This window comes from Trichechus manatus, unplaced genomic scaffold (assembly GCF_000243295.1).
Source record: "Trichechus manatus latirostris isolate Lorelei unplaced genomic scaffold, TriManLat1.0 scaffold00170, whole genome shotgun sequence".
Taxonomy (NCBI): domain Eukaryota; kingdom Metazoa; phylum Chordata; class Mammalia; order Sirenia; family Trichechidae; genus Trichechus; species Trichechus manatus.
The window spans coordinates 3,712,394-3,731,349 of NW_004444106.1; the positions used below are offsets into that span (position 1 = coordinate 3,712,394).

Here is an 18,956-nt window from a genome sequence, read left to right on the forward strand (position 1 = left end):
CTTGAATGTATATATGAATCACGTTGCTATTCTGTCAGTGTGGATTCTGATTCAGTAGGTCCAGATGGGTCCCAAGAGTTTGCATTTCTAGTAAGTTCCTTGGTGATGTTGATGCTGCTGGCTGGAGTTTGGCAGAGACTAATTTCCTGTTCATACCTTTTGTTTTACTCCCAAAAGGAAACTTGATCTTCTAGAAAAATAATGCTGGATAAGAAAAAGATCACTCAGATTTTTGTTCTAATTAGCATAGGTCTGGCCCCGCACTGGCTTCTACTTGTATTTTTCTCAATCTTGTCAAGCTTGGATGGGATGTTTGAGTAAGCGGTGTCTATTTCAGATCCTATTCTATGCTGTTGGAGCTAGGAGCAGTCATCCTAGTGGGGATTATTGCTAACATCTTTTTTACACTTGTTATGACCCAGTTGCTGTTAGGTTGCAAGCTACATCCTGTATGAAAGATGGGGAAGCTGAGGCACAAATTGGCCTAAAGTTTCATAGCTGGTGAGAGATGGCGCTGGGATTTGAACCTGTATTCTTTGACTGGAGCTTCTGCCCTTAATCATTGTGCTATGCCTGAGATCTGAGGAGACTTCTGGTAGAACCCTGGAAAGGAGCCCCCTAAGATATTTTTCAACTTACAGAAGATGTTTCTTAGAACCACTTTTTCTTTGCCTCGGGCCTGCACTGGTGGTTTGTAGCTGCTGTTTTGAAGGGGACCTGTCATGTGAAAGTGTTATCTCTGGGCACATTTCTCATGAGAACCATTAGTTTCCTGTGAAGTTTTCTTTTTTTTCTTGACATTGGTTGCCAACCCCCTACATCAGCACACTCCCCTTCTCAATCTTGAGTTCCTCATTTCCATTCGTCCCAGCTTTCCTGTCCCCTCCTGCCTTCTCATCCTTGCCCCTGGGCTGGTGTGAAGTTTTATTTCTAAACCCTCTCTGTTAGACACTAGAAATACATAATAACAATCATTAATTGATCACTCTTTACAGGTGAGGCACTTGTCCAGAGGTTGAAAAGTAAGTGCTTTTATGGGGCCCATAGGCTAGTGGGGTAGTACTATGTGGACATAGACTGTGACAGTGTGGTTTGTTCTGCAAAGTGCCACTGGAGCCCAGAGGAAGGCACACTTATGGATGTGCTGGGATAGGTAGGAGATTTCAGGGTATCCAGAGCTCAGGAACCAGCATCTGCTAGGGCACCAGGTGTAAGCATAGTGTTGTTAGGATTGTGGAGTATGTGAAAAGGATGATGGGAGAAGAGATTGGATAGGGTCATTAAGGGCCAGACTGGAAGGAGAGCTTAGATGTCCTACTGTTAAAGAGGGAGTCCATACCATACCCATGAGTATGGAAGTAGACTAGAGGCAAGGAGTACCAGTTAGCAGGACTGTTGCTGGTGAGGGACATTAGGCATAAGCCAGGTGGGGCAGTAGGTTGAAAAGGAAAATGGTTGAATGTAAATTGAAAGAGCTAGACAAGACTGGCTGAATCTGGTCATGGAGGACACTAGGATTTCTTCTGGAGTTTTGGTCAGTTTGCTGCTGTTGGCCAAACGTCGAGATACAGAGATGGTAAAAGAAAGGAAACTTTGGTTTTGGAAATGGTTAGGTCTTTGTGGAGCATAAGTGAGTATGTCTTACCTCGTGCTGCTATAACAGAAATACCACAAATGGATGGTTTTAACAAAGAGAAATTTATTATCTCAGGAGGCTAGAAGTCTGAATTCAGGGTGCCAGCTCCAGGGGAAGGCTTTCTCTGTCAGCTCTTGGGGAAGGTCCTTGTCATCAATCTTCCCAGTCAAGGAGCTTCTCAGCTCAGACACCACGAGTCCAAACGACGCGCTATTCTCCTGGCCCTTGTTTCTTGATGGTATGAGGTCCCTCTGTCTCTGCTTGTCTCTTTTATATCTTGAGATTGACAAAGATACAACCTAATCTTGTAGATTGAGTCCTGCCTCATTAACATCATAGAGGTAGGATTTATAACACATAGGAAAATCGTATCAGATGGCAAAATGGTTGACAGTCATACAATACTGGGAATCATGGCCTAGCCAAGTGGACACACATTTTTGGGGGGGGGATACAATTCAATCCATAACATTCCACCCTTTGGCCCCCCCCCAAATCCATGTCCTTGCCACATTTAAAAAACATTCGCCCCATCATATCATAGCAAAAATCTTAACTCCAAGTCCAAAATCCAAAAAATTCATCTGTGAAATCTAGAATACAAGTTACCTGCTTTCAAAGTACAATGGTGGAATAGGCACAAGCTAGATATTTTCATTACAAATGGGAGAAATGGGAGGGAAAGAATGGATACCAGGCACCAAGCAAGTCAGCAGAAGGCTACATTAGCTCTCAATGCTTAAAAATAATCCTCTTGTTTTCTGGATTCTGAGTGGAGGCCCCTTGGCCCTGGGCTTCAGTCCGCCTTCCTGGCCCACTGGAACAGCAACTCTGCTGCCTTGAATTTGGGTGGCCCCATTCTTCTAGTCAATCTGAGTGGTGACTCCACCCTTTGAGACCCCAGAGGTTGTATGTAGCCTTTGAGACTGAGACAGCTGTTCCCTGTGTTCCTTGTCTCTTGAGCTTCTGCTTCCTGGTTCCTTGGCCTCTCTGGCCTCACCGAGGCAGCCCAGGTCTGCCCTTCTGGGGCAAGTGTTCTGAAGCTCTGTAGCTCCACCCCGAAGTGCCTTGAAGCACGTCACTCTGCCGCTAAAGGCACTGAGCTCTCACTTCGTGGATAGGCTCCTGCGCCATCTAGCGCCGGTCTCCTGGTTCCGCTGCTGCTGTTTCTCTGATGTTGCTTTTTGCTGTCTGGGCCATCTCCAGTGTAACAGCTTCTGCATTTTCTTCTGAGCCCTCACCAGAATTGTCTGATGCCTGTAATTCCACCAACAAGTCTCTTCAAGGCAATCTAGGCTTTTACTATTAGGCACTTTAAAACTCTTCCAGCTTCCACCCGTTCACAGTTTCAAAACTGCTTCCACGTTTTAGGTATTTGTTAGAGCAGCAGCCCACTTTCTTGGTTGGTACCAAATTCTTAGTTAACCTAGTGCTGCTGTAACAGACATACCACAAGTGGATGGCTTTTAGCAAAGAGAAATTTATTCTTTCACAGTCTAGGAGGCTAGATGTCCAAATTCAGGTTGCCAGCTCTAGGGGAAGGCTTTCTCTGTCAGCTCTGGAAGAAGGTCCTTGTCATCAATTTTCCCCAGTCAAGCAGCTTCTCAGCGCAAGGACCCTGGGTCCAAAGGACACGCTATTCTTCTGGCTCTGGTTTCTTGGTGCATGAGGTCCCCCGTCTCTCTGCTTGCTTCTCTCTTTTATATATCAAAAGAGATTGACTCAAGATATAACCTAATCTTGTAGATTGAATCCTGCCTCATTAACGTAACTGCCTCTAATTCTGCCTCATAGGTAGGATGTACAACACATAGGCAAATCACATCAGATGACAACACAGTTGACAGTCACAATACTGGGAATCATGGCTTAGCCAAGTTGACACATTTTTTAGGGACACAATTCAATCCATAACAATGGATCTCAGGGAGTTGAATGAGGCTTTGAATTATAAGACACAAAAAGATTTGAGTGAAGAAAGTTAAAGATGGAATGGGGAGTACTGAATTTTATGGGGTGGCTGGCTAAAGGAAGATGAGCTCACAGAATACACTAGTGTTAGCGCTCATTCCCCTTGTTGAGGAAGCTCTGCTTTTTTCTTGGAGCTCCAAGTAGCATCAGGAACAGTCGTATGTGGTCGGATAGCCTTGACAGTAGCCACATCTTAGCCTTTCGGCAGTTCCCTCCTGTAGGAAGCCACTTGTTTCTCCTGTTGCTCTGGTGATCCAGTAGATCACATGGGGGAAAGAGTTACACAGACTGTAACAGTGCCCTTGTACAGAATGAGACGGGGTATCTCTGGAGGAGTCTCCAGCATGCTGTATTGCTTGTTTTGTGTGATCTAGTTGAGCTGTACAAATAAGCTGTGTTCATTGTGGGCTGGTGTAGTATTGTGAATGGCACAGAGCCGAGTGCCTTGTACCCTCACACCTGGATCGTAAAGATAGGCTATTGGGTCCCCTTGGTGCCTACTTGTTGCTTTGCATACCACCCTTCCCATTCAAGGCCAGAAGGGGTTGGGTGTAACCCCTGGTTCCTTCAACACCTTCTGGAAAGGGCCCTTAAGTGATATTTCCCATAAATATTCCAGTTTCCCCTTCTAGGCAAAAATTAATTCCATCAAGAAAAGAAACATACTAGAACCCATTTCCTGAAAGTTTGCTTTTGCTGTGGTTGGCATTTTTCTGGGAGGAGTAACCTGTATAGCCCCTGTCTCTGGGAAGTGGGGTGAAGCAGAGGGAGCAATTAAGCCTGCTGGTGTCAGTGCCAATGCCAGAATTGGTGGGTTGTGTTCTTTTGCCCTACGTTTAGATTAATAGTCTCTATTGCTCTAATGCAGCAGTTTTTTTCCCATGGAAAAAGCAAGGTAGAGAAGCTATGTAGACTAGTCTGTTTCTAAATGCCTCTGACAGATCATCCCCCTGTGGTTCCATTGGTGGTGGGGGGAGAGCCCTGGTGGCGCAGTGGTTAAAGCACTTGACTACTAACCGAAAGGTCAGCAGTTCCAACCCACTAGCCGCTCTAAGGGAGAAAGATGCGGCAGTCTGCTTCCTCCGTAAGGATTACAGCCTTGGAAACCCTACCGGGCAGTTCTACTCTGTCCTATAGGGTCGCTATGAGTCGGAATCGACTTGATGGCAGCGGATATGGTTCCAGGCATGTGTGCATGCCTCCATTTTAATTCTTAGACCAGAGCCATAAGGATGTTAAAACTAAAATCTCAAGGGGTACCTCTCGGGTAGCACTGGAAGGGCCACCAAATGGTCAGTGAGGAGGAAATAGTCCATGGTGACTGAAGCAGGAAGGATGGAGGAAGCATGGTTTGGGGAGCCTGATGCCATGACCTAAGTCTGTGCAGCCTTTGGAATTTCAGTTTTTTCTGCATATGCTTTCAGGCTAGAAGTAGGAAAAACACAAGTACAAGCTGCTTTTTCATATATTGTGTATAAAAAAACAAGACTCAGTGAGTTAGCTGGAACCGCTAGGGGTTGAATATGGGGCTGCTGCTGAGGAAGACACCTCAGCTCTGCTCCAGGTCTGCCACCAGGAAGGGCTGGGTGTCCTTCAGGGCCTGGAGGAGCAGGTCCTTGCAGGTCAGGTTCCAGGAAGGAGCAAAGCTGAAAAGCTTTCTCATCTTCGTTGGATTGGTGGCCTCTGCCCGCACTGCCTGGTACTGCTCCTCGGACAGAACCTTCCCATACAGGGCATCCAGCAACCCCTCCACTTCTGTGACCCGCGTTATGAGGGCTGCCCGGTGCTGATCCACAAAGTGCAATGCTGGGGGTGGGAAGGAGAACATGTGAGCTGGCACCCAGGGTAAGTGCTGGGGTCTGTCCCTGCTGAACGCTTTGCTTTCTTCGGAAACTATTCTGAACGCAACCCTAAGGGGATAATCCCACCAGGACTCCAGATATAACTTGGTCTTCCTTGCTCTCTCCCACCAGGCCTGGCTCAAGGAGGTTTGGCTGGGTGGGTGGGTGAGACGGGTTGGCCCCGCCTTGCTCTCTCCTGGTGCCCTTGGCGTGGCACTAGCCGTCAGGCTGTGCACGAACGCGTGGGGAGGGGCAGGAGATAGCCCGGGTGGGTGAAGGTGGGTGTGGAGGCCTCACCTGGCTTGGCTGCCGTCTGAACAGGGCCCAGACGGGCTGGTGCGGCTGGTGCGGCTAGTGCGGCTGGTGCGGCTCGTGCGGCTCCAGGGCCTGTAAGAAAAAGAGTCAAGTGTTCCCTGCCTACAGTATCGTTTCTAGTTTCTCTGGGGTCGGGGCCTCTTGGTAAGGATGCCAAGGTCAGGGCCAAGCGCGGGAGGCCTTCATTCCCAGCAAGAGGAGCTGTTTTTTAGAGGCTAGGAGGAACAGGAAGCGAAAGAGCGTGAAGAGGCAGACGTCAGGTTTGACGAGCGGAAAAAGTCTGGGGCAGAAGGGATGTTGCGGGAGGCCCGGGGGCCTGGACCCTGCGGGGGGTGGTGGGGCGCTCACCATTGTTGATCTCCTGCAGTCGCTCCGCGGTCTCCTGCATACCCATTTCGCGCAGCACGGCCGCCGTGAGTTCAGCGCCGTACGCCTCCAGATAGAAGCTGACGAGCTTGTCGGTGAGATCCATGGCGTCCATGGGCAGCAGCGTCCCCCGCGGGATGCGCCCGTAGCCTTCACGCAGCGGCACCGACAGCAGCTTCATCTTGAACTTCTTGAGCTCCTCCGCGGTCAGGTTCTCTAGCGCCTCCAGGATGGCGTCGCGCGCGCGCCCCATCGTTCCGGAGTCCGCCGCCGCTGCCGCCGCTCACTCGAGCTGCCCGCTGCCGCCGCTGCCGCCGCTCACTCAAGCTGCCTGCCCGCTGCAGCCGCTGCCGTCGACCAGGAAGTTTTCTCCGGGGCGGGTCTTGGAACTCCCCGCCTTCCCCGTACTCTCGCCTCCACCCCAGCGGGTTCGCCCTAGGGCAAAGGCTGCCCTCGACTACATTGTTAGTTCCTGCCCACCGAGGCCTCCGGGCTCGGGCCCCTGGCCATTGGGGGGCGCCAGGATCCCGCCCTCCGGCTGGTCCGCGAAGTCACGGAGAGGGGCTCGTGGATGGCGCTTGAGTCTCTGGGTTTGCAACAGCTCGCAAAGACCAGGAAACTGGACGCACTCTCACTGAGTTTCTTAGAGGGCCAAGGTTTAGAATCCTGGAATTCTAGAACCCTGAAATCTCCACATTTCCCTGAACCTTAGCATCCTGTTTCACATGTCACAGAATCTTCGAATAATAGAATCATACCAGCCAGAAACATGGAGCTCCCCAAATTCTACATGCTGGGGAGCAGTGAGGTGTTAAAAAAAAAAAAAAAAGCCAATTTGGGAAAAACCTCTCTCCCTTTTAGTTTCCTCATGTGTGAAATGGAGATAATGACACTCGCCAAGCCGACCAGGAGGGAAAAGAGGCCAAACAGGGCTGTCCCTCCAGATGAGAATATTCTCTACCATCACAAGTGGTTCTTGGCATCACTTCCCAAGAAATTCAGCTTCTGGGACCAAATCCTGACTTACCCCGGAAACATTTGGTAAGGTTTCAGTAGCTATCAGACAGCCCTGAGTGAGTGTCCATCCTTCAATCAGAATGTGAGCTGTATGTCCTTGTCTGTCTGTCTTGTTCATTGCTGAATCCCTGGCATCAGGAGAGTGTCTGGCACATAGTAGAGACTCAGTAAAATTTGCTGAATGAAGGAATGAATGAGGCTGTGATGCGTGGTGTATTCAAAAACTTCCCCCTATCCTTGTGCATGTTGCCCCACACAGGCTAGGGTAGTGCTGTGTGCCAACATCTTCACCATGGGTGGCACTTATGGTCCAACAGCTGGCGTATTCTGGCTCATGTTTGTTATCATGCTGGTTCACTGGTGTTTGTCCTTCCAGAATCTCATTCTGTGCTCTGCAGCCAGACGGATACTTCTTCCTAACCCATACGTGTGATCCTGGCCCTCCCCTGCTCAGAAACCTCCTCAGTCGCTCCTCAGTGCCCTCAGAATCAAGTCCAAGTTTCCTGGCCAGGACTTTAAGGCTCTCAGCAACCTCTTCAGCTGCACCTTCCATCCTGTTGGCCTCTGGACCCTTGCACATGTGGCACCTGCCCTCTGTTTGGCCTCTTTTCCTTGTCTGCTTGGTGAGTTCCTGCCCATCCTCCAACACTCATCAACAGTCACCTTTTCTAAGAAATAATAGAAATAATTTGAGCCCCTCTTTAGAATGTGATCCTTCACATGAATTATTTCTAAGCCTTACAACAATCTCTTTGAGATAGGGAATGTTGTTGTTAGCTACCATTAAGTTGGCCCCTTTGACAGAAATTGTCTGTCAAAGACAATTGGCAATCCCATGCACAATGGAACAAAATGCTACTTGGTCCGGTGCCATCCCTATGGTTGGTTGTGGATTGGACTGTTGTGATCCATAGGGTTTTCACTGGCTGATTTTTGGAAATGGCCTCATTTTACAAATGAGAAAACTGAGACTCAGAGAGGTTGAAGGAGTTGCCCAAGATCATATAACAGGAGTCATTTAGCTTCTGAATCTGTCCTCTGTGTACTCTTCCTTGTCTCCTCTGGGCAAAATTAACGACTCCTTGGCCAAGCCTCTAGGATGCCCCTATGATGCCTCTACCAAGTTTGTTTACTTGACTATTTTCCCACCAGACTGAGAGCTCCTTGAGGGCAGAAATCAAGTCTTGACCCTCTCTGGTCCACAATACCCAGCACAGGGTTTGGCACAGACCTGGCCTCAGTAAGCCTTATGGAATGACAGAAGAATCTTAGAACTAGAATCATAGAAACCTGCTCTTTTCACGTTTAGTTGAATCTTTAGAAGCTTTGGTGTTTAATCCACAAAATTTAAAAAATGATTGCCTGATTCATCCCCCACACAGAGCAGGGATCCTCTCTGCTGCTTGGCCTTCTGACTGCATTTCTTGAACACTTTTGTTCAAGGGCGGCCTTTACTTTAAGTAAAATCAATATAACATATTTCAGCAGAATCTTTGGGGCTGCAGGAAATTGCACCTAGGGGAGTGTGGGGCTTCCTGAGTGTAAAGGAGGTGAGAATGTGTGTCATGGTAGGTGTGACACTGTGCCCCTTCTCATCTTCCTGGATATCATTGTCCAGGGCTTTTCCTTTTTGGGCCCAGATTACCCCTGCCATGCAGCCCCAGTCACACTCCTGTTCACACACACATTCAGAAGGAGACTTCAAACATCCTGGCTGTGATTTTCCCCCTTGATATCCCCTCAGAAGAAGTGCTAGCACTTTGGTGTGACATTACAGGGAAGCAAGGGACAAAAGCTGGGGAAATGCAGCCATTCTTCTTATAGGACTGGAAGCCTCACTCCTGCAGTGGTTTCAGGCTGGACCTCAGTGTTCTCAAGCAATGCATTTTGGCAGGAGGACAGACTCTATGAGCACGTTGTAAATTCTGAAGTCAAATGAATAGAGAAGGGAACAAAGTCTTTGGAGAATCTACTTTATTCCAAAAAGATGTATTAAGGCTCTACTAGATGCTCAGCCCCATGGTAAGTGCTGGTGAGAGACAGTAATAATAATGATAAAATTAGCTTCCAGTTTTTGAATCTTATTATGTTCCAGGCACAGTGTTAAGCACTTAACACACATAATCTCATTTAATTCTGCCAACAACCCCATGAGGTATGTGTATTTATCCCCGCTTTACAAAGGAGAAAACAGGTTTTCAGAAATTGCTCTGTTAATGTGATAGTGATTTATATATTCAATGAAATCTTGATCAAAATTCTAATAGCCTTCTTTACAGAAATGGAAAAACCAATCCTCAATTTTATTTGGAAGAGCAAGAGGCCCTGTCTTAGTCATCTAGTGCTGCCATAACAGAAATACCACAAGTGGATGGTTTTAACGAAGAGAAGTTTATTTCCTCGCAATCAAAGTAGGCTAAAAGTCCAAATTCAGGGTGTCAGCTCCAGGGGAAGGCTTTTTCTCTCTGTCGGCCTTCTCATCAGTGCTCCCCCGGACTAGGAGCTTCTCGGCGCAGGGACCCCAGTCCAAAGGACGCGCTCTGCTCCCGGCACTGCTTTCTTGATGGTATGAAGTCCCCCTGTCTCACTGCTCACTTCTGTCTTTTATATCTCAAGAGATTGCCTCAGGACACAATCCAGTCTTGCCTTACTAACACAACTGCCACCCATCCTCCCTCATTAACATCATAGAGGCAGGATTTACAACATATAGGAAAATCACAGTACCAGGAATCAGGGCCCTGCCAAACTGATATACACATTTTTTGGGGGGACATAATTCAATCCATGACAGGCCCCAAATAGCTAAAGCAAATTTTAAGAAGAACAAAGTAGTGGGCACACACGTCCTGATTTTAAAACAAAATACACGGCTACAGTAATCAAAATAGCATGGTACTATTATAATAATAGACACTATACAACTGAGAGTCCAGAAATAAATCCACCCATCTATGGTCAACTAATTTTTGGCAAGGATGTTAAGACCATTCAGTGGGGAAGAGTCTCTTCAATAAATGGTGCTGGGAAAATTGGATTTCCAAATGCAGAAGAATGAAACAGGACCCATGCCTCACACCATACACAAAAAAACAATTAAAAATGGATGAAAGACCTAAACGAGGAAACTAAAACCATAAAATTCTTAGAAGAAAATACACCTACTTCTCACTTATTATCTTGTTATCTCACATTTCGCATTTATGACAATAGTAAAAAAATATGCTATCCAACTATTTTGCTCATTAATGATGTACATCTGGCAGTAATGAACACCAAGGTGTGAGGCGAGAGTAATGCTGGCTGTGATGGTTAAGGTTATGTGTCAACTTGGCTGGGCCATGATTCTCAGTAGTTTGACACTTATGTAATGATATAATTTGGCAGTTATGTAATGATGTAGTCATTCTCTATTTTGTGATCTGATGTGGTCATCCTCTATTTTTGCATAATGCCGTTTTTCACACAATAACCTGGTCTTTGAAACCTAACCATGTTGATAAGTGAGGAATAGGTGTGTAGAGGCATGGTTGTCGGGCCTAGCTTTTAACAATGGATTATCTAATAGGATAACAAAACCATGAACAGCAAAAGAGAAAATAGATAAATGAGACCTCATAAAAATTAAATACTTTGTTCATCAAAAGAATTACCAAAAATGTGAAAAGACAACCTGTGGATTGGGAGAATATCTTTGAGGACCATATATCTGATAAGGGTCTAATATCCAGAATATATATAAACTTCTGCAACTAAACAAACAAAAAGACAAATAATATAATTTAAAAAAAAAGTGGACAAAGGACTGGACTAGGCATTTTACCAAAGAGGATATTCAAATAGCCAACAAACACATGAAAAGATGTTTAACGTCTTTAGCCAACAGACAGATACAAATTGTAGTGCAATGGATTGCTTTTATATGGTCTTTCTCACCATGGTCTTGTAACGTCTACCAAATGACTGGGTGGGACTATGCAAATTAGGTGCTTGTGGCCCACCCAGGGGATTGGATAGCTTGCTAATAATACAAATAAGGCGCATGGCACACTTGTTGGGGTGGGATCATGCAAATAAGGTGTACGGAACCATAACGAGGGGATTGTTTAGTTTTGCCATCCACTAAACTTAAAATGAACCATCCCAAAGGTGGAAAGGGGGATCTCACTATAATCAAGAAAGAAAAGCCGAGAGTGGGGGCTTCCTTTGGACTCGGGGTCCCTGCACTAAGAGGCTTTTAGACTCAGGAGACGGAGAAAGCTGTAACATGGAAGACAGTGAGAGACGGTGAGAAGCAGCAACAGAAAAATGGTGGCAGCAGAGACGGCAGAATCAGGAAACCAGTGGGAGATGATGTGGTGGGCTTCCTGGCCCATGGAGTGAGAGAGCAGAGCACCTTTGGGCAGAAGGCTAGCTGGCGGAGTGGGGTGCCTCTAGACACTTGTCAGCGGAGCTAGGCTTGCCGACTCACGGGGCTAGAGAGCTGAACACCTTCGGGCTGAGGCTTACTGGTGGAGTGGGGTGCCTCCGGGCACTTATTGGCAGAGCCAAAGAGCTTTGTAACACTTGTCCAACCAGGGCAGAGGCCAGGCCAAGCCAAGAGGCCTGAGGGGCCAAGGGGCTAGGGTCCGAGGGGCTGAGGGCCAGAGTGAGGTTTGCCTGGGGGAATGGCTGAGAAGAGGCTGTCTTGATCAAAGAACTGTATCCTGAGTCCTTCCTGATCCTGAAGTGTAACCTGCTACTTCCCTAATAAACCCCATAATCCTAAGTATTGTTTGTAAGTTCTGTGTGGCATAGCAGTGAATTGTTGAATCCAGCAGAAAAGTAGAGAGTGCCATGGGTGGTGTCAGAACTGGTAAAAAAAGTTGGAGAGTGGAGGCATGTCTGACCTCCGCCTCATAGGAATCAGCTTTGGGCTGTTGATCTTGATTCTCCTTCCTCCTTGTGAAGTTAGAGAACCTCTGACACCACCATGCCGTTTTTTCACAAGTCAAAACCACAATGAGATACCACTTCACTCCCACTAGGATGGCTATGATAAAGAAAGGGAAGTAACAAATGTTGGCAAGCATGTGGCAAAATTGGAACCCTTATTCATTGCTGGTGGGAATGCAAAATGATACAGTTGTGGGAAACAGTGTGGCGGTTCCTAAAAGAACGAAAAATAGAACTAAATGACCCAGCAATCCCACTCCTAGGTATATACCTGAGGGACTTAGAGAAGCGAACAGACAGATGTACACCAATGTTTATTGCAACACTATTCACAATAGCCAAAAGGTGGAAACAACCTAAATGTCCACCAACCAACAAATGGATAAATAAAATGTGGTATACACATATAATGGAATGCTCGGCCAGAAAGAGAAATGAAGTCCTAACACATACTACAACAAGGATGAACCTCAAAAACATTATGCTGAGTGAAATAAGTCAATCACAAAAGGACAAATATTTTATGATCTCACTTACATAAAATGACAAGAATAGGCAATTATATAGAGACAAAAGTTTGTAAGTGGTTACCAGGGGCAGGAGAGAGGGGACGAAGGGAAGTCATTTTTTGGGAAGCAGTGAGTTTCTGTCTATGGTGATGAGAAATTTGGCATTGATTAAAGGTAGTGGTTGCACGACTGATTAATGTGATCGATATCACTAAGCTGCCAGAAATTCAAGCCAGATTCAGAAGAGGACATGGAATGAGGGATATCATTGCTGATATCAGATGGATCTTGGCTGAAAGAGAATACCAGAAAGGTGTTTACCTGTGTTTTTTGACTATGCAAAGGCATTCAACTGTGTGGATCATAGCAAATTATGGATAACATTGCAAAGAATGGGAATTCCAGAACACTTAATTGTGCTCACGCGGAACCGTACATAGACCAAGAGGTGGTTGTTTAAACAGAGCAAGGGGACACTGCATGGTTTAAAATCAAGAAAGATGTGCATCAGGGTTGCATTCTTTCACCATAGTTATTCAATCTGTATGCTGAGCAAATAATCTGAGAAGGTGGGCTATATGAAGAAGAATGTGGCATCAGGATTGGTGGAAGATTAATTAACAACCTACGATATGCAGATGACACAACCTGGCTTGCTGAAAGTGAAGAGGACTTGAAGCACTTACTGATGAAGATCAAAGAGCGCAGCCTTCAGTATGGATTACACCTCAACATAAAGAAAACAAAAATCCTCACAACTGGACCAATGAGCAACATCATGATAAATGCAGAAAAGATTGAAGTTGTCAAGGATTTCATTTTACTAGGATCCACAATCAATGCCCATGGAAGCAGCAATCAGAAAATCAAATGACATATTGCACTGGGCAAATCTGCTGCAAAAGACCTCTTTAAAGTATTAAAAAGCAAAGATGTCACTTTGACAACTAAGGTGTGCCCGACCCAAGCCATGATATTTTCAATCTCCTCATATGCATGCAAAAGCTAAACAATGAATAAGGAAGACCAAAGAATTGATGCCTTTGCATTATGATGTTGGTGAAGAATATTGAATATACCATGGCAGCCAGAAGAATAAATAAGTCTGTCTTGGAAGAAATACAGCCAGAGTGCTCCTTGGAAGCAAGGATGGTGAGACTTCATCTCATGTACTTTGGACATGTTATCAGGAGGAATCAGTCCCTGGAGAAGGACATCATGCTTGGTAAAGTAGAAGGTCAGCAAAAAAGAGGAAAACCCTTAACGAGATGGATTGACACAGTGCCTGCAAAAATGGGCTCAGATATAACAATTGTGAGGATGGTGCAGGACCAGACAGTGTTTCCTTCTGTTGTACTTAGGATCTCTATGAATCAGAACCGACTTGACAGCACCTAACAACAACAAGTCGTACACCTGAAACATGTTGAATTGGCAAATGTTGTGTGATATATATATTTACAACAACAAAAAAGAGCAGCTACTGATGCTGCTTATGTATAACCAAACACTTCATGGGATTTATTTTCTTGATTTAGAAGTTTAAGGTCATGGTTTCATGAGAATCCCAGTTAACTGGCCTAATATCATTTTTAATACTTCTGTTCTACCTCCTAGTTCATTGTGTAGTGCCTGGGGTCTTAAAAGCTTACAAGCGGCCATCTAGGGTTCAGTAATTGGTCTGTATTTGCCTGTGGCAGCAGAGGAAGAAGAAGAGTCAGGAATAGGAGAAGGAAATGGAATGTGTGGCTAACTGCCTCCATGAACAACTGCCTCCTTTGCCATGAGGCCAGAAGAACTGGATGGTGCCTGGCTACCATTACTGAACGTTTTGATAAAGATTCTATAGAAGAATTCTGATCAAAAGAGGGGTAAAATGTGGAACAGAATTCCAAATTTTCATGGAATCCAGAATTTCTGGAGCCATTGAGGCTGGGTGAACTCGACAATCATAGCCTTGAGATGATCTTTAAACCTTAAACTTGAAACCAAAACTATCCCCTGAAGTCTTTTTTAAACCAGATAATAGTTTAGCTTAATTAGTAACGAATGTCTGCCTTGAGCATTGTGCACTTTTAAAGAATTATCTGTATGGGATCAAATTGACAACAGCGACTTGAAAGATTAAATGAGAAGCTTAGGGGGCAGTGAGTGTAGGTTAATTCTGGTGGAGACATTTGGAAAAGGATGTCAAGAATGGTTGTACAACTGAAGAATGAAATCAGTGTCACTGAATTATACATGTAGAAATTGTTGAATTGGTGTATGTTTTGCTGTGTATATCTTCACTCAAAAAAAAAAATTAAACAAAAAAAAGAAATTACTCCAGAAGCCTACACTGCTAGTAAATAATAAAACACAAATTTGAACCTATGTGCATCTGACTCGTAAGCCCAAATTCCAACCAATATTCTTTTTTTTTTTTTTAAATTGTGCTTTAGGTGAAAGTTTACAGCTGAAGTTAATTTCTCATTCAAAAATGTATGCATATGTAGTTTTTGCAACATTAGTTGCAATCCCCACAATGTGACAGCACACTCCCCCTTTCCACCCTGGGTTCTCTGTGTCCGTTGGACAAGTTCCTGTCCCTTCCTGCCCTCTCATCCTGCTTCTGGACTGGAGCTGTCCATTTGCTCTCGTATATCTGATTGAACTAAGAAGCACATTCCTCATGTAGACTATTTTTTTTTTTTATAGTCCTGTCTAATCTTTGTCTGAAGAGTGGGCTTCGGGAATGGTTTCAGTTCTGGATTAACAGTGCGTCTGGGGGCCATAGTTTCGGGGGTCCAACCTAAAAGTTTCGCTCTCTGCCCTCAAAAATGAACAAATTACTTGTACAGGTTTTGTATACAGGAAATATATGCCTCCTCCAGACTGTCCGCAAATGCTCTTAGGAGGGCAGATGTTGCAATAATAATAATAATAATATTAACTTTCTGCTATTTGCAGAATGCTCTAGAATTTACAAAACACATTCAGAAGATACTGGAATAGTGGAAAAAGCAGGAGATGAGGGGTGTCAGACACATCTGGGTGTGACTTGCAGACCCTCTCCTTCCTCTCTGTGTGACTTAGGGAAATCACGGCCCCTCTGTAAGTCTGGATCCTGTGTTGATAAGGTGCTCACCTCACCAGCCTGTAGGGAAGTCAAAGCTCTGAGAAGGGCAGTGACTTGCCCATGGTCCCCAGGGGAGGAGGAGGTAGAGATTGCCAGGGTGGCTGCCACCTGGGGAGGCAGAGAATGGGAGCCTTGGGCAGCTCTCCAGGAAGCCACAAGTAATCCCTATTCCCTTAGCCCCCCTCTTTCTGGGTGAGGTGCTCAGAGCTCTGATCTTTGACTCTGGTGAGAGAGAACCTCGAGGACTTATTTCAGGCTCACCCCTTGTCCCTGTCTGGACTAAAGCCAGATCCGTTGGTGGAGATAAGATGCTTTCTGGGTGTGACCCCCACCAACAAAGTGACCCTTTTATTGCTGGAGCTAGATGGCTCCTGCTGGAATCTGAAGGATCATAGACTGCAGGACCTTGGATGAGTCACTTAACTTCTCCGTGCCTCATGGCCTCCCTGTAAGACCAGAACAATGATGGAGCTATGAGGCCTATGTTCTGATGGTCTTGGAACAGCTGGCACATAGTAAGTTCTGTCATCGTTACAGTCTCTGAGCCTTAGTTTTAGTCTGTGAATGGGGATGATGCTATTGACCTTACAGGGCTGCAGGGAGGATGCATTGAACAATTAGTAATAATTGTAATAAAATCAATAGTCAAAATGTACCGAACACTTCTTATGGGCCTGGCACTGTTCTAAGAGCTTTGCATGAATTAACTTATTGGATCTTCAAACACGCCAATAGTCTTGATAACAATCCTTACATGACCCCTATTTTACAGATGAGAAAATCTGGCTAAGGTGACTTGCCCAAGGTCACATAGCAAGAAAATAGCAGGGTCAGGATTTGAACCTAGTGGCAGTCACTGCTTCCTAAGCCCTTGGGTGCCAGCATACTGTCACTGGTGTTTATTTGACATATTATTTAATTTAATCCTCATGCCAATCCTACAAGGCTGGTATTATTCTTCTTATCCTTATACTGCAGCTGAAGATGCTGAAGGCCAGAGACTGGTTAGGTGATGTTCCCTGGGGAACACCAACATCAGCTTGTGATGTCAGCTTTCAGGACCTGCTTCTGCAGTGGGCCTGACTGGGGGTTTCTGGCCTCTTTCTGCGTGTATTCAATAACAGGGAGCACTCACCTTCCAAGGCACTCATTACTCCAGCTGTTTGGAAGCTCTACCTGAAGAAAAGCTGAAATCTGCCCCTCTCAGGGGCAGAACTTGGTCTTAGGGTCAGCAACAACAGGCCCTCACCCCCCTCCTCCCCTGGACATGGTTTTGGCTCCACCTTGTCCTCTGACCAGCCACAGACAATCAATAGCCCTTCGGTGGATCAGAAGCTAGACCTGCCCCATCTGCAGAGAAGGATTGAGCTGACTGGCACCTCCCCTGTTCTGGACACCCACTCCCATTGACGTCAAATCTACTGATGACTGGATCAAGTGACTGGAAACTTCAGCTCCAGCTTGGAAGTGATGGAGAGCCCCAAGGAGATCTAAATTCTAGATGTTCAGTGTTTGAGTCTAAGTGAAGTGGCTTGTGGCTTCGGAGAGGAGCTCCAAATATACTGTCAGTCCCCATCCCACTCTTGTGGCTAACCCAAAGCTTAGTCTGAGCCATCAGAAATGGCAGAGAGGAAACCAGGGAGATAAAAAGAGTGTGGGGAAATAAACTTCCCTGGGTTTCTCAGTGTTTTGGTAAAAAGCCCTAGCTTCCTGAGACTTTTCACATACTATGAGAATTAGATTTGTAGTTATTTGTATGCTCTGATCTGAAAGAATAATAAAACTCTTATCTCTTCCTGAGAGGGCCACATGGTAACAGCTTGGACAAAGTTCCTAGATTAAGCCCCCAAGAGGCCAGGAAGACTGGAGTAGCTCTCTTCCTAAGTGGGCCAGCATACGCGTCAGATGTGAGTATGCAGCATGCAAGAGCTACATTTCCATAAGGAATGAACCCCAGCACTTGGAGACAAATCCTAGAACAAAAGGGGCTGTCTGGTTTCTGAGGAGATTTTATTCACATACCAGAGAGTTGGAGTACAGAGGAGACCCTTTCAGGAGGGAATGGGAACAGCTGTCTCCTTCGCCTTTATAAGCAGGGAAAACACTTTCCTTGTTGCTCACCTATGGGGTGTCTGGCTACTGGCGCAGGACAACTGACCTGGCTCCCCTCAGCTTTGCCCTTGTGGCAAGGATGAAGACAAAGGGAGACTGAAGCATTCACTATTTATTGTAAGGTATATGATAAAAAAGTCTGTCTCTGATCCAGAATATCTTGTGTGCACATTCAGGATAAAAATGAATAAAGATAAATATTAAAAACTCAATAGAGGCAAAGAGACAGTCCAAAGGGGAGATTAAGAGACTGAAACAGAAACAGAAACTCAGACTGAGAGAGGCCCAGAGCAGTGGGGAGAAATGAGCAAACCCAGGTAAGGGCTGAGGTAAGCCGAGGGAAAAAGAGAGGCCGAGAGGGCGAAAGAGAGGGACTGGGTGAATCTGTGTGTTTATTCATTCATCACACCTACTGTGTGCCACACACTTTAGTCTAAGCTGAGACAAGTAGTGAAAAAAACTTACATTCTGTTGGGAAGACACAGACAATAAACCAATAAATAAAATATATTGCATATCAGATGGTGGTAAGTGTCATGGAGAAGAATAAGGGAGGGAAGGGAGATGTTGGGGAGATGTGAGATTTTAAAATCAGGGATTTAGGACAGGCCTCATGGAAAAAGAGACATTTGAGTAAAGATCTGAGGGAGGAAAAGGAGAGAGCCACGCAATATGGGGGGACAGCAATTGCAAAGGCCCTGAGGCTGGAGTATGCCTGGTGGAATAAGCAAGGGGGAGAGGGGTGAGAGAGGAGATCAGAGATCAGAGATGAATGGGATCAGAGAGGAATGGTCTGGCTGGCCACTGCAGGACTTTCGTTCTCATTCTGAATGAAATTTAAACTGAAATTTGAAGGACAAACTTGAAAGCCTGAGGCTCCAAGGGCAAGACTGAGCTCTGGGCTGCAGGCTCTGAATTTGGTTTTCATTCATTCAACTGTCCCTCTATCATTTACTCCTCAAGCCTTTTTTGAAGGCCCACTTCGCCCAGGGCTTGTGCTGGGCACTGGGGAGGATAACATGTAAAAGACCCTCCCCTCAGCTCTGGAGGAAGAAGATCTTCCAGGGTGGGGTGGGATCCTGTCCTCCCGCAGGTTGGGATATGACTATCAGGGTGACCTTGATGAGCCATAAGCT

General features: G+C 45.7%; 1 protein-coding gene across 1 annotated transcript; it reads right to left on the reverse strand.

Moving 5' to 3' along the window:
- Positions 1–5,054: 5,054 nt before the first annotated feature.
- Positions 5,055–6,382, reverse strand: PYCARD (PYD and CARD domain containing). Its single transcript, XM_012558515.2, has 3 exons — positions 6,112–6,382; positions 5,746–5,835; positions 5,055–5,413 (listed from the first exon to the last, which is right to left on the reverse strand). The coding sequence occupies exons 1-3, from the start codon at positions 6,380–6,382 to the stop codon at positions 5,157–5,159; spliced, it is 618 nt and encodes a 205-aa protein (XP_012413969.1). The 3' UTR covers positions 5,055–5,156.
- Between the last annotated feature and the right edge of the window lie 12,574 nt (positions 6,383–18,956).

Bases quoted from the DNA above. Each gene is read 5' to 3' on its own strand.
- PYCARD (XM_012558515.2), bottom strand. From the start codon at position 6,382: ATGGGGCGCGCGCGCGACGCCATCCTGGAGGCGCTAGAGAACCTGACC. The intron at 5,836-6,111 runs GTGAGCGCCCCA...TTTTTCTTACAG, and splicing joins ACTGCAGGAGATCAACAATG to GCCCTGGAGCCGCACGAGCC. The intron at 5,414-5,745 runs GTGAGGCCTCCA...TCCCACCCCCAG, and splicing joins TCAGACGGCAGCCAAGCCAG to CATTGCACTTTGTGGATCAG.